Consider the following 15099-nt stretch of genomic DNA (forward strand, 5'->3'; position numbering starts at 1 on the left):
TATTATCCCCATTTTATATATGAAGAAATTGATTACAAAAGTTGTATATCATGAAACTGTTCTCCTTGGCTTTTGTGATATTGTGCTCCTTGGTATCCTAATTACATGCTGAAAGTTCCATTTTGGTTTGTTTCTCTGACTCTTCTATTCCTCATCTCCCATAGTTAAAAACTATGGGGAATTTGATGGCAAACAGGCAGTAGAATTTGGAAAGGGCTGTTAAGAGGGGGTGGGAGAGTTGGAGAAGGACAGCTAGAAAGGTAGGATGGAGTACTGTTTGAAGGATCTTAAATCTAGTTTGAAGAAAAGGAAGAAGTCAAAGTTGATTTGGGGGTGGGGGTGGTGTTTCAAGTCTAGAAGTCACTGATACTTTCTAAAGTAGGAAAGCCAGATTTGAAGCTAGGTTTGCTTGCCCTTAACCATTTTGCATACTGCTTGAAGGGCATTCAGTGTTGGTGCCTGAAGGGCCTTTGATCTTCATGTAAGGACTAGGCCTGAATCACAATAAGAAGACAATGGTGGAAGCTCACTGAATGAGTGCTGTATGGAAAATGGGTGAGCAAAGTGCATATTTATTTAAAAAATGTAGCAATTTAAGTCAATCCTGTACACAAAAGGAGGATGTGAAACCAATTTCCAGCCCAAATTTAGTTCACTTTTAAAACAACTCAGAGGATGGGGGAGTAGCGTCCCCCTTATACCTGCTTATATTTGTGACTGGAAAGCACAGGAGCCCCATGCAGCTACCAACCCCTTCTGGATTAGTCTTCCTTTCATGTCTGCACACACATCCATCAACTCTTGGTTCAGTATGTTGTAATTCATGAAGCAGGTGGGAATATAGAATTATACATTTTTAACAGTATAACCAACCCACCCAATGGCACGATAGCTTATAAGAGCAGACACTGGAGCCAAATTGTAGCTGCATTTGAATTATGTCTTCAATACTTATCAGCTGTATAAATTTAGGAAAGTTATTTAACCTCTCTGAACTTCAGTTTCCTCACCTGTAAGATAGGAATAATAATAGTATTTTCTCATAGGGCTGTTGTGAAGCTTCAATGAATTAATGTGTGTAAAGTACTTAGAATAGTGCCTAACATATAGCAAGTACTCTATATTATCTAATATTATCATCATTGTCGTCATCATCACTATCATTATCATCACACCTTTAGCAAGTAGTAGAGTAAGGTCTTAAATCCAGGTGTTCTTTTCTACCTTCTCTATCTATGGTGTTACTTTGGGAAAAAAAATGGTCTAGGAGGCTGGCCATCTGCTGACTGTAGGCAAATTACTCCTGTTGTATTATACCTGATCTATAAAATGAGGACTCAACATTGATGATCCTTGAAATGGTTTCCAGTTCTGACTGCCTTTGATTCCAAGTAGGCCCTGACAACAGACTTACAGTTTGTTTATGGACCCTGGATCCTATATTGACCTTGTCCAGAGTATAGCTGGGATCTCTGATCTGAGGGCCTAGGCAGGTCAGCTGGACTAATTGGGGACAAGAGTGAGCCAACTGCTGCTGGGAAGAGCCAAGCATAAGGTTGGAAAGATGACTGTAGAAAGAATACAGGCAGTGGAATCAGCCAGACCTGGGCCTAGGGTACCTAAGACAGCATCATAGATAGTGTCCTGAGCAAAGGATTGGTAATTGATGCCAAGATACTCTTGACCTTTGGTAAAAAGCCAAGGATATAGCCTTAAGCTACAAGTCTTCATGCTGTGATTTAGGGCTGTATGTGCTTATTGAGCCCTCGCAACACCCAGTTGGAAACTATCTTTGGCAGGAGAGGGGAAATTTCTTTATGAACATTTATTCTATTGAGGCAAGTGACCAGCAATTCTTCTCCACTGAAGTCAGAACAAGAAGAAATTGACTTTCAGTGCAATTGGAAGAAAACAGGTTCAACATAAAAATAAATCTTCTCATAGGAAGGGGAACTAGTCACTTAAAGGTAGCTGTCCATATCTCCTTCTTTGGGATTCTTTAAGAATAGGAGTTATATGGTTTGAGATATTATGGATGGAATTTTATGAGTTCAGTATAGCTAATGAGCAGACATTGGTAGTATGGTATGATGGGCATTAGAGCATATGCAGTCAGAAGGCCAGGCTCCATTATTATCAACTTGTATGATTGACCAAAGCACAGGTTACCTATCATAGCCTCAGTTTCCTTATCTTTAAAATATGGGTAATAGTGACACCTTGCTCATTCAGTGAGGATCAAGTGATACAGTAGATGTGAAAATACATTGTAAACTGTAAAGCATGAAACACTTGAAAGGTAGTGTTATAAAAAGTCCTACTGGAAATCTCTCTTGCATCCATGATCAGGAGCCCCCCATGCTGTACCTGACCAACAGAATGCCTTAACTAAGTCAAAAGATCAGTTATTGGATATGTTTTCATGTGTATGCAATGTGTTATGTGCTAATTTCATGACCATGGGGTTATTCTCTAGTTGGCATATTGAAAGACAGACCTATGTGAGAGGATGCATATTCTATATTCTGTCTCTGTTATTTTTGAACCGTTTTGTCTTTGGGCTTGTGGAGCCACAATTGCCTTAGAGAATCAGTCCTTCCTCAAAACAGATTGATGGAAAAGTTAACATATAGAGAACATATTCAGAAATTTAGTGCTAGAGAGAGAATTCTTGAATCCCTTGCCTTGACAGGACATATGTTCTCTATTCTAGAATCTGTTTCTCCAAATGCCAGGAAGATTGATGGCCCATATAGGCTGTAAACAGCTGGGTAAAAAGGGTAACAAACAACATAGGGGTCAGGATGGCAGCCAGAGAGAGGCAGACTCTTTTCTCACCCCCATCCTCATCACTGTGCTTAGATGAGTGTTGTGAATGTGTGTGGGGGGGGAGGGGTGTGGAACTGGGATAGATGTCTTCCTGTTACTGTGTGGATCGCAGTCCTACTGGTCATAGACTTTAATGACCAGGGTTAAGGTCTTTGCACAGCCCCTGTCTTGCTGTGTGATCCTAAGTTCACTCCTTAGCTTCCTTGTGACTCAGTTTTGCCATCTGTCAAATGCAGGATTCAACCTAGACCCCCTACGTATCTCATAGGGTGGTGGTACAAATCACTGAATGAATTTATGCCAAGGTTGAGTTTTATGGAAGCAAGGCATCACAGGAAGCCATATTCTTTCACACCCATGACCTCTCTGGATGGCATCATGTGTGGGTGAGAACAGGAGGCTGCAGGACTGGAGTCCATTGTGTGTGAGGAATGCCATGATGTGTAACCCCTTGGGGGTGGGTTATAGTGGTGTTAAATAATGTACCACCAACTCTCAATTGGTCAGTTCCAAGAAGGAGGACGAAACAGGGAGGAATACAGAGAATCTAGAACAAATATGTTTGATCTTCATTTTAACCTTTGATTTTAACCTCTTCACCCATTCCAGACCCAGGGCTGCCTTTAAGCACCAAGAGAAGATGCACTGGAACTTTCTTTCTTTTCTGGGGAAGGATCTAATGAGTAGGGATAAAAGCATAAGGCTTATGTAGTTCATATTCACATTCTGGGTCATTCCATCCACTGGCTAATGGAAAGTTGACAAGTATTGTTTGTCTTGTGGTCCAGTGGAGCTTGTGCTTCCCAGTGCCATCTCCCTCTCCCCAACCCTTCACCACTAGTATGTCAGTTTTTCCATAACTAGTAGAGTTCTGTGGGTGGGGTAAAGGGCAAGTAAGGTAGCCAGCTGTGTGGACTGAACACATTCTCATTTTGTCTCCTAAGCTGATCACTGGAGATTCCATCGTTAGTGCTGAGGCAGTATGGGATCACGTCACCATGGCCAACCGGGAGTTGGCATTTAAAGCTGGCGACGTCATCAAAGTCTTGGATGCTTCCAACAAGGATTGGTGGTGGGGCCAGATCGACGATGAGGAGGGATGGTTTCCTGCCAGCTTTGTGAGGGTGAGTGTCAGTCAGCCTTCACTCCCCTCTCTTGTCTCCTTGGCTACCTGCCCCTGGCTCCCCTTTCACCAGCCTCTTTTCTCCTGTTCATTTCTCTCCTGGTGGCTCCTCTCACAATTTTTCCTTCTTTTTTTTTTTTTTTTTTTTTTTTACTGAGGACTTGAGCCTCCTTTAATCTTTTCCCTTCTAATTTTGAGTCTTTTCTTTTTATCCCTTATTTATTTTAACAATTCCCATATTCTGCCTCATGCCTCCTGTCTCCTAAGTACAAATCACTTTGTACAAATCACTTCCCTTTTGGCCTTGATGGTTTTTGAAGACTCTTAACTTTATAATGCTGTGAACTTTTGCCTTTCTTATATCTCTTCTTTTCTGATTTCACTATTTTCCTTGTCTCCCCTTTTCTTTCGTTTTATAGATGTCTCCCTTCCTTCCTCCTCCCCTCCTCACTCCTCTCTGCCTCCTTTGCTTCTTTCTCTTATTTAGGAAAGTGTGAACACCCCTGTGTGTTGTCTTCAGCTATTAATGTAAGAGTGTGGGCTCTCTACCCTCTCAGGGGCTAGAATTTACTGATTGCATATCTTACTTTGAGTGAGGTGACTGGGATTTAAGATGTGTTCAGGGTGGGAAGCAGTCACCTTGATGGGGCTTTTAAGGTCTTGGCCCTTTTGACATTGTGCCATGAAGAACCTGGCCCTTAATAGAAGGGGCTCTTGAGAAAGGTTTCCTTAGCAGTTTCTGCTTCCTCTGGGTTATCAATTAGCAGAATGCTATGGGGGAAGAGCACTGGCCTGATGTCTCAGCTTTTGGCCTTCCTTAGAGTTATGAGCTAGAATATGTTTTTGTTTTTTTGCTGGTAATTGTGGGCTCTGATTCCCCCAACCCCCATCCACAAAATGGTGTTGACAGTTCTTTCATGCCAGTAGAGATCACAGTGAAATGACTTTGTGGCAGTACAAATATGAAAGCTACGTTAGGATGTCTTATGATCATCCCTACCACAGCCTATCACGTTTTGTTAGTTTCTTTTGTAAGATACCTGATGCCAAACAAAATATCAGAGTGGCTTGGGCTCCTGGAAGACGAAGGGCATCAGGATTATCATGACATTGTGACATGAGGGAAGGAGCAGGACATTTGGAGTCAGATAACCCACAATGCAATTTCAGCTTTACTAACTCCCAACTCCATGGCTTTTGGAAAGACTTCAGCTCCCTGAACCTTGATTTCCTCATCTGAAAAATAAGGATAACAGAATTTTATGAGGATTAAATGAGATCACATAAAGGTCTAAAGTGTTTAGCACAGTGCTTGGCACATGGTGGGTAACTGGCAAATGGTAACTTGATTTATCACCAGTATTATCCTCCTCATTATCACCCCACCACGTTATTAGCTCCAAAAGGTCTATGTATCAAGGCTGGCCTTAGTGGTTAAAAAAGGCCTCCTTTCTTGGAGGGCTGTAAACCTAGGAAACACTGTTATCTGGTTGGAATTATTTAGGTGAGGTCAGTACTCAGAAGCAGAGAGGTAGACAAAATGAGCTTTCATCCTCTTCTGTCCTGAAAATCTCCTAATGAAATATCCAATCCTTTTTCTTCTATGTATGTGGCATCTTCCATCAGTCTTCAAGCGTCATCTCTGTTCCAGCTTAGCCTTGCTGCTTGATGAATTGGTCCCAGGGGTAATCAGAAAGAAAACATCAGTAACCATGGGTCTTTAGGATTAGTGTGTGGTCCTGTAAAGAAACAGCTTGTGTGTCTTGTGCTGACAGACCTTTCTTTAAAGGAAGGATTAAACTGTACCCCAGTGTTACCCCAATTCAAATGTATTTGACTTTCTGTGAAATGTCATTTTTATAATAAACAGTAAATAAATGGATGGGGCAGAGTGATTCAGGGAGGCAAATGGCAGAGCCAAGCTTTAGCATATCAGTGAACTGGCATTTATGCTTCTGCTTCCAAGACCAGGAGAAGCACACATTCCCAGCAGCTGAAGCTTACTTTTGAGAAGACCACTGACTGGCTCAGGCATGCATGACAGAGTCTAGCCTAGGGTTTTCTGCCCTGGCTGCATGATGAAATAAACCACATGGGTGAAAAAAAAAAAACCATCAAAATGTTTTTTTTTTAAACATCAAAACTCAGGCTCCAGGCTAGTTAAATCAGAATCTTTGATGTTGAGAACCACTGCTCTATACCAGAATAGTGTTGTATGTAACTGATGAATCACTAAATTCTACTTCTGAAACTAATATTATATTGTATGTTAACTAAAATTTAATAAATAAAAAAGAAATATAATGTTAGCCACAAATGTGAGCCACATGAATCACAAATTCAAGCCACAAATATAATTAAATTTTTCTAGTAGCCACAGTAAAAAAAGAAAAAAAATACAAAAATACAGATGGAATTAATTTTAATATATTTTCTTAACCCAATGTATCCAAAATATTATCACATAATATATATTATCACTATGAAAATTGTTAATAATATATTTTTCTACTGAAATTTGGTGTGTATTCTATAATGGCAGTATATCTTCATTTATATTAGTCACATTTCAGGTGTTCATTAGCCACATGTGGCTAGTTGCTACTGTATTAGCACAAGTCTAGACTGAGGACTGTGATAACAGACTAGGGCCGTTAATGACAGGGTCCAAATCATAATTTAGAGATCCAATATTCTATCTACTATACTAATATTTATTCTTTGAGAAATTAAGATCGCATTACATGTTGCCTCAGATTGTATTCAGAATGAGCATTTGATCATTGTGAACCTTTTTGTTTTAATAATAGTTGAATTTTTCACACCTCTACTTGGGAGTACATGGAACCCTAGGGGCCAGCTGTTGTGGTGTTATAAGTAAAAAGAAACGGGGTCAGGCTGTTTCATGAATGTTATGAATATTATCTCTTTCAATTCTCCTTTATTAGAATTTATGTTTAGGTTTACATTTCTGGTGGGATTTTGTGATACTCAAGGGATTGAATGATGGAGGTTGTATAGACTCTTATCTAGTAGATATTTTCTAGTAGTAGATATTTTAAAATAAAATTGCTGTCTCCATTATTCTACATTGATTTTGGTTGAGGTTAGAATGGTATCATGGAAATGGTACTAGCTATATTAAGAAATGATATACCTGAGTCCTAGTCATGGATCTCTCAACCATTTGGTATATGATCATGGGCTTTTATTTTCTCCTTTATTTCTGAAGCACCTTCTAGAATTTATTCAAGCTCTGACATGTATAGGTAGGACATAGAAGGAAATCACATTGAACTATGAATCTTTATTAGTGCTGATGTAGTTGGTAGGTACATGGGTGACTTTCTGGGATACTGTACCTTCATGTTATAGGACAGTGACCTGCTTTATCCAGACTCACCTTGACCTGAGATTCAGTAACTCCTTGAAAACATCATCCCTAGGTTGTTTGGCACATAACATGAAAGTATATTAGGAGGGAAAAAACTTTCCACTGAACTCCATACCAACTGGACACCTTTGTGGATCATTGAACCAACTTGGTCACTGATGTAGTGGGGCATCCCCATTCCCTACCTGGAAGTCCCATTGTTGCATGAGCACCCCAGTCCTAGGATAGATAATCAAGGGTTCTTAGGGTAGTTCTGTCCAAGCTAGCCTTACTTTTTATTAAGTTAAAATCCAGTGTGGAGTCTAAGGAATGCAAATTCTTTTAGTTTCCAAGTTTTTAGTTAAATTCCAGCTAGTTAACATACAATGCAGTATTAGCTTCAGGTGTAGAATTTAGTGATTAATCACTTCTGGTGCTCATCACAAGTGCCTTCCTTAATACCATCACCTATTTAACTCATCCCCCCAACCTGCCACGCCTCCTGCCACCACCTCCCCTCCAGTAACCACCAATTTGTTCTCAATAGTTTAGAGTCTATTTCTTGGTTTGTCTCTCTCTCTCCCCGACCCATGTTCATTTGTTTTATTTCTTAAATTCCAAATATGAGTGAAATCATATGGTATTTGTCTTTCTCTGACTGATTTATTTCACATAGCATTATTTCTCTAGCTCCATCCACATCATTGTAAATGGCAGGATTTCATTCCTTTTTATGGCTGAATAGTATTCCAGTGTGTGTGTCTGTGTGTGTGTGTGTGTGTGTGTGTGTGTGTCTGTGTACCACATCTTTATCCACTCATCAGTCAATGGGCATTTGAGCTGTTTCCATAGTTTGGCTATTGTTGATAATGCTGTTGTAAACATCAGGGTGCATGTATCCCTTCAACTCAATATTTTGGTATCCTTTGGGTAAATTCCTAGGAGTGCAATTGCTGGATCATGGGGTAGTTCTATGTTTAACTTTTTGAGAAACCTACATACTGTTTTCCAGAGTGTCTGCACCAGTTTGCATCCCCATCAACAGTGTAACAGGGTTCCCCTTTCTCCAGATTCTCACCAACACCCATGGTTTCCTGTGTTGTTAATTTTAGCCATTCTGACAGGTGTGAGATGATATTCACTGTAGTTTTGATTTCCATTTCCCTGATAATGAGTGATGTTGAGCATCTTTTCTTGTGTCTGTAGGCCATCTATTTGTCTTCTTTGGAAAATGTCTATTCATGTCTTCTGCTCATTTTTAACTGAATTATTTGTGTTTTTTTTGGGTGTCGAGTTTTATAAGTTCTTTATATATTTTGGATACTAATGCTTTATCAGATACATCATTTGCAAGTATCTTCAACCATTCTGTAGACTACCCCTTAGTTTTGTTGATTGTTTCCTTCACTGTGCAGAAACTTTCTATTGTGAGAAAGTTTATTTTTGCTTTTGTAAGCAACCCAGATTCTTGCATCATTTGTGCTGTTAGATGTGCAGCTTGAGCAGCTTTCTGTACATCTTTGAAACTCAGTTTTCCTCCCTGTAAAATGGGGATAATTGAGTATTATGAAAATATTCTGTAACCTGTGGTATCTTGGTTACCTGTAATTAGGAAGTTTGATACCATTTTGGCTGCTTTATAAATTGCTAGGTATATGTGCCTTCTACCCAGCCAAATATTTGAATTTCCTGTTTTTCAGAATTTTATTCTGTATGTGTGTTTGTGTGTGTGTGTCTGTGTGTGTTATCAGATTTTCTCCCTTCTGAACTTGGGATATGGCTTTACAAAAACAATGCAGGAGTTGATGTACCTTGCCAGCAATTAGGTTAAGTAAATTACAGCTTTCTGAACATCAGTCCCCATATGTAGCTATTGACATCTTCAGCTGCTTTCCTGGGCTGATTTCCCCCCTGGGAGCTGAGAGCAGACTGCTGAGATATGATTGTACCTAGAAGTAGCAAATCCCACCCCTCTAGTGGGCCTCCTTTTACATGCTGAGCCCTAACTCCAAATCATTCTGGCTCTCATTTTGTTTGTCTCCATGTAAAAAGGGGCTTTGTTTCTGACTCTGGGTCATGGCCTGGGGAGGACCTACTGCCCACTTGAGGGCAAGATGTGTACAGGACACATCTTATTTGTGGTAGTAGGTGAAGCCTGTGTGACAAAGCATAGGTTTGGTCAGAAAGTAAAGAGCCTGTTCAGATATCATCAGCATGTATTTTCCTTGTTTCTTCAAATTCTAGATTTCTCTGGTTTCTGGCCTAGCTTGAGGCAAGGGATTGAAAGGATGAGCTAAACAGGTCATTACTGTTATTCCTTGCAATTGTACAGATTAGATGTCACAGTAACTGTCTCCTGTTTATAGGGAAGCTCACTGTTTCAGAGTGTTTCTTGGCTTTTAATTATGTAGAATCTCTTTTTGGCTGCATTCTGGGGAAGATTTTCACATGTATGAAACCCTAGACTCATAGTAGATTTAGAATTGGAAACACTCATCTTTTCCAGCAGCAGCCAACTTAGATTTTTATGGGGTCCATATCAGTAACTTACATGAGTAAAGCAATCTGAGACTAGGGTAAGTTGGGGTATGTGTCCAGTTGAAAATCTATATGAAATTTAAAGTGAAAAAAAGTGATTTTGATGGTTCTCATTGATGGGGTAGGGTGTAGGAAGGAGGAAAATCCAGTGGGCTGAGATTTTCTGTTTTTTTTTTTTTTCAAGAAAAGCCAGAAATTGGATTTTATGTAAAAACCTCCATACTTTAAGTGTTGATCAGTAATTCACTTTTTTTAAAAAAGAAATACTGTGAGGGACAAACAGAACACATCTGTGGGCTAAATTGGTTCTCCAAGTCTCAGCTTGTGACCACTGATCAGCCCGACCTCCTGATTGTATAAATTCTGAGGAGACATAAATCCAGAAAATGCAAGTGACTTGCTCAACTTATGTAGTGAATTAGTGACAAAACCAGCACTTGAATGTAGACCTCCTGAATCTTAAGACAGTTAGTCTTTGTCTAGTAATTATAATGTCTGGGCTTCTTCAGGTATGATTTCTGTTCATTTCTTTCCCTGTGAATGGGCCAAAATTTCCTGTTTCTTTGTATGCCTTGTAAGTTTTTCATTGAAACTGGAAATTTTGAACATTTTAGTGTCATAACTCTAGAAATCAGATTCTTCACCTTCCTCAGGATTAGCTGTAGTTGATTGTTGAGGGCTGTGGTCTGTTTGTTTTGCGACTTTTCCAAAGTTTGTGTGTGTGTGTGTGTGTGTGTGTGTGTGCACGCATGCAAAGACTGTATTCCTTGTCATGTGTGGTGACTAAAATCTCTGTTATGTTATCTTATTGGTCTGCCAGTCACCTGACAGAGAATTATTTAAGTACTGAAGTCAAGAAAAACAAACAAACGAACAAACAAAAAACGTTATTCTCCTGCTCTTTGCAGCTTGGCTCTGAGCTGGGGCACTTCTTCAACACTACTCTGTGCTGCTCACAGTTTTGTCTTAGTTTTCTTTTACTGCTCTACTACTCTCATGTAACCCACTCCTCCAAAAGTGTAAGCCTGTAATTCTTTCAGGATTTTTCTGAGCATGAATCTATTCTAAGTCATGTATGTTGTACCCTTACTTCTTCAGTGTGTGCAGTGGCCTTCTGAGTCCTTATTCTCCCAAGGAATTTCTTCCTCAGTCTCTTCCTTCCTGTGCTGTTGGGTCTGTTTTCTACTTTCCCCTTCTTCCACGCCTTACTGTAAGTGATCATAGGCAATGTATATCTTTAAAAATTTTAACAGAAGCAGTCACTGCCTGGGAAGCCACTTTAGCCCAAGGGAGTAGGGGTACAAAACAAAGTTGTTTTTTTGTTTTGTTTTTTGACTGTTCTCTGTGCCTGTCCCTAAGTGCCAAACAGGTCAAAATACACAGCCACAGTATTTTATGAACAATATCATTAGCCTGGCACCAGCAAGTTGCATGAGGAAAAGGGAACCCTCTTGCATTGTTTGTGGGAATGCAAACTTGGGAATGCAAACTTGTGGGAATGCCTCTCAGCTGCTGGAGAAAAGGGGGTAGTAGACAAATGAACAAAAATGCCTCAACATTCTCTAACACATTTTAGCATCCTCTTTTTGCATTAAGAAATCCCTGACTGCAGTAAGCTTTGGATCAGATTCTAGAATTTTGAAAAAGTTGGTTCTATCAGTATTTGCAAGCTGATTGTTTCAGTGGAGGGACTGAGTTTTGTACATCCTAATCTATAATTTTTAGCAATGTTATTCCCTGCTTGAATCTTAATCCTGTGCTTTCTGGGCCGTAGAATATCAGGAAAGGATATGCTTGGGCTGCTAACAAGACTGTTAACACTTGAGGACCTACCTCCATTCAGTGGCAACACTGTTTTGCTTTCTTGTGATGACTTAATATATGCCAGCCATTGTTTATCCACTCAAGCTTCAAATGGATATAGGCCTTTAGCCTTAATCATCTACATAGAAGTTTCTTGTTTGTGGACCTAGAGGTGACTCATTACAGAATATGTGAGTTGAGGCTGACATTAGTAGGAAGGGCCTTTCTCTCTAGTTTACAGAAATTTATCTCCTCCATAGTAGAATTTAAAATGGCATTATTAGCATTTACATGATCTATCTTAATGGGTTCTCACTGTGCACATGCTTTGGATGAGATCATTTACTACATCCTTTGGCTAATTGGAAGAGGATTTTTTAAAATATGGAGCCACCTTCAGCTCAGAGAAAACCCTAAATCTGACTGTTGCCTGACCCATGTGATTTCCTCCAAATTCAAGTAGGTCACACTGTAGGTTTCTCTTAGAATCTCCCAAATTTAAAGCAACATTGAATGTCATATAGTGCACCCCATAGCCTCTAGGCAGGAGTTACAACCAAATAGCCCTGAACTTCTGAGAACCTGGCCAGAGTTCTTTGTTAAAAAGTAGTTGAAGATAACATTTAGCAGATCAAACTCTCCTGCCTCTCCTTCCCTTCCACCACATGATCAGAGAAACACACGGTCAGGGGAGGGGCAGAGAGAGAGGGAGAAAGAATCTCAAGCAGGCTCCATGCTCAGCATGGAGCCCAACATGGGGCTTGATCTCACGACTGTGAGATCCTGATATAAGCCAAAATCAAGAGTTGGACACTTAACTGATTGAACCATCCAGGCACCCTCCAAAAACAAATTACCTAATTAAAAAGTGAGAAGACATGATTAGACATTTTTCCAAAGAAGACATCCAGATGGTCAACAAACATATGAACATTTTCTCAGCATCACTGATCATCAGAGAAATGGAAATCAAAATTACAATGAGATATCACCTCACACCTCTCAGAATGGGTAAAATCAACAACACAAGAAACAACAGGTATTGGTGAGGATGTGGAGAAAAGGGAACCCTCTTGCATTGTTTGTGGGAATGCAAACTCAGGTGCAGCCACTCTGGAAAGCAGTGTAGAGGTTCCTCTACAAGTTAAAAATATAACTACCCTATATTACAGCAATTGTACTACTAGGCATTTACCCAAAGAATAAAAAAAATACTAATTCAAAGGGATATATGCTCCCCAATGTTTATAGCAGCATTATCTACAGTAGCCAAACTATGGAAATAGCCAAAGTGTCCATTGACTGATGAATGGATAAAGAACACACACACACACACACACACACACACACACACAATGGAATATTACTCAGCCATAGAAAAGAATGAGATCTTGCCATTTGCAAGGACATGGATAGAACTAGTGAATATTATGCTAAGTGAAATAAATCAGAGAAAGACAAATACAATAAGATTTCACTCACATGTGGAATTTAAGAAACAAAACAAATGAGCAAGGGGAGGGAAAAGAGACAAACCAAGAATCAGATTCTTAGTCATAGAAAACAACCTCATGGTTACCTGAGGGGAGGTGGGTGGGGGGATGGGTTAAATAGGTGATGGGCATTAAGGAGAGCACTTGTGATGAGCATAGAGTGTTGTATGTAAGTATGGAATCACTATATTGTGCACTTGAAACTAATATTACACTGTTTGTTAGCTAACTAGAATTTAAGTAAAAAGTTAATGAAAAGTCATCTAATTCAGCTTCCTTGTTGCTGTTTGAACACCTCCAGAATGTTCCTACCTCCTAAGTGTTCATCCAGTCACTGCTTTTATGCCTCCATTAACAAGTGGCTCCCTATCTTTTCAGACCACTGATTGTAGGTGAAGACAACTCTGAGAGAGTTTGTCCTTATGTTGAACTGAAATCTTTCTGGAACTTGTACTCATGGAAATGGTGTAAGTGGCTAAGGCAGTATCTCTGTAGATAAAATCTGGATTAGAATATAGCCTTCCTATTTATTAGCAGTATAACAATGGGCAGATCACTTGTATTTTCTTTGCTTCAGTGACCTCATCTTTAATTTGATGAGGTAATAGTACCTACCTCATTAATTTGTTGTGAGGACTAAACAGAACTATGCCTTTTGCATATTTCTTTTAAATTACTGATAGTAGGTTCTGACATATAGAAAGCAATAATAATGATACTACTAGTAGCAAATTTTCAATGTTAATAGTGGAAGTAATGTCCTTATTTTACCCCGCCCCCACACCCTCCTCAGAATGCACTGACCCTCTACTCTGTAGTTCTTCAGACATCTGAAGTCTGAGATGAAGTCTACTAAGCCTCACCTGTTCTCCAGGCCTCTGTATGTGGCTAGATGGAGGCCATTTGACCAGTAAATCTTCTGTTCCTCCACTTAGTCACTTGTATGAAGACATGGGCTGCAGGGAAGCTCAGAGATGCTGATACTGCCAGCCTCACAAAACTAATAGAAATGGCGTTATAAGTAATGAGTCTGCTGAATATATAATTGAATGGTGTAGTTTCTTGGCTGCTCTGGCTTCTACCAACAGGCATAATTTTACTGGGGCTATACATAAGCAGTTAGCCCTCATTTATGACTGCATAAATTTTAGAACACTGTTTTACATTGCAGTCAGAAATGAATTGGAAAAATATCTTTTGTAAGATGTATTGGGGGAACAGAGCTGTTGTAATAGACCTGTAAATTCTGCCAATTTGTCCAGCTTTTTAGCTGTTTGATAAGCTTATTAAGGTAGTGAGGTTATTGACTCAGTGGGGCTTGAGACTGAGGGTCATATGTGGGGTGGACTCATGCCCTCATTCAGTTATATATTAGGCAAGTATAAGTTACTGTTAAGTAACACATTTAATAATGGTGCTACAAATCAGACAAGGCCAGCAGTAGCCCCGAAGCTGCAATATAGCCAGATAAACTTGAACTGAGGCCAGATCTTAGAAGTTTACCTTTCCATATGGATTAGAGTGGGCTGAGGGCACGGGATGAGTGAGGACCCTTCCAACTGCACATGTTTGGGGAAAGTCCAACCCAGTAGGTAGAGTGCAGTGTCAGTAGACAGAAGATAAGGTAGCTTCGCTGCCATGGCAAATGGTTGGTATTAGTGCGTCTAACATCGAATTGCTGGCTGTGCTTCAATTAAGCAGGTGATCAGGAATCCAGACACAGGCAGTGTGCAGTGAATCAGTAATGGTTTCCTCGTATGTAGAATAAATCTGTTCATCCAACAGATGATCCTCAAGTTGTTACTGAAGAGGTACAAATGTACTTTATTTAAATTTTTAAAAAATGTTTATTTTTGAGAGAGACTGAACAAATGGGATGGGGCAAAGAGAGAGGGAGAAACAGAATCTGAAGCAGGCTCCAGGCTCCGAGCTGTCAGCAC

General features: G+C 39.8%; 1 protein-coding gene across 10 annotated transcripts in view; it reads left to right on the forward strand.

Moving 5' to 3' along the window:
- ARHGEF9 (Cdc42 guanine nucleotide exchange factor 9) overlaps positions 1-15099 on the forward strand; it is a 197470-nt gene that overhangs the window by 59390 nt on the left and 122981 nt on the right. For 7 of the 10 annotated variants that reach the window (XM_081793610.1, XM_081793603.1, XM_081793604.1 and 4 more), the window contains one exon: positions 3774-3953. The exons of 2 other annotated variants lie outside the window; for them this stretch is intronic. In XM_081793610.1, coding sequence (XP_081649736.1) covers positions 3774-3953 — 180 coding nt within the window. Of the gene's footprint in view, positions 1-3773; positions 3954-13607; positions 13627-15099 lie in introns of those variants that run through there. One more of the 10 variants, XM_081793612.1, reaches the window with a different exon arrangement.

Source organism: Panthera onca, chromosome X (genome assembly GCF_046562875.1).
Source record: "Panthera onca isolate mPanOnc1 chromosome X, mPanOnc1 haplotype 2, whole genome shotgun sequence".
Lineage (NCBI taxonomy): Eukaryota > Metazoa > Chordata > Mammalia > Carnivora > Felidae > Panthera > Panthera onca.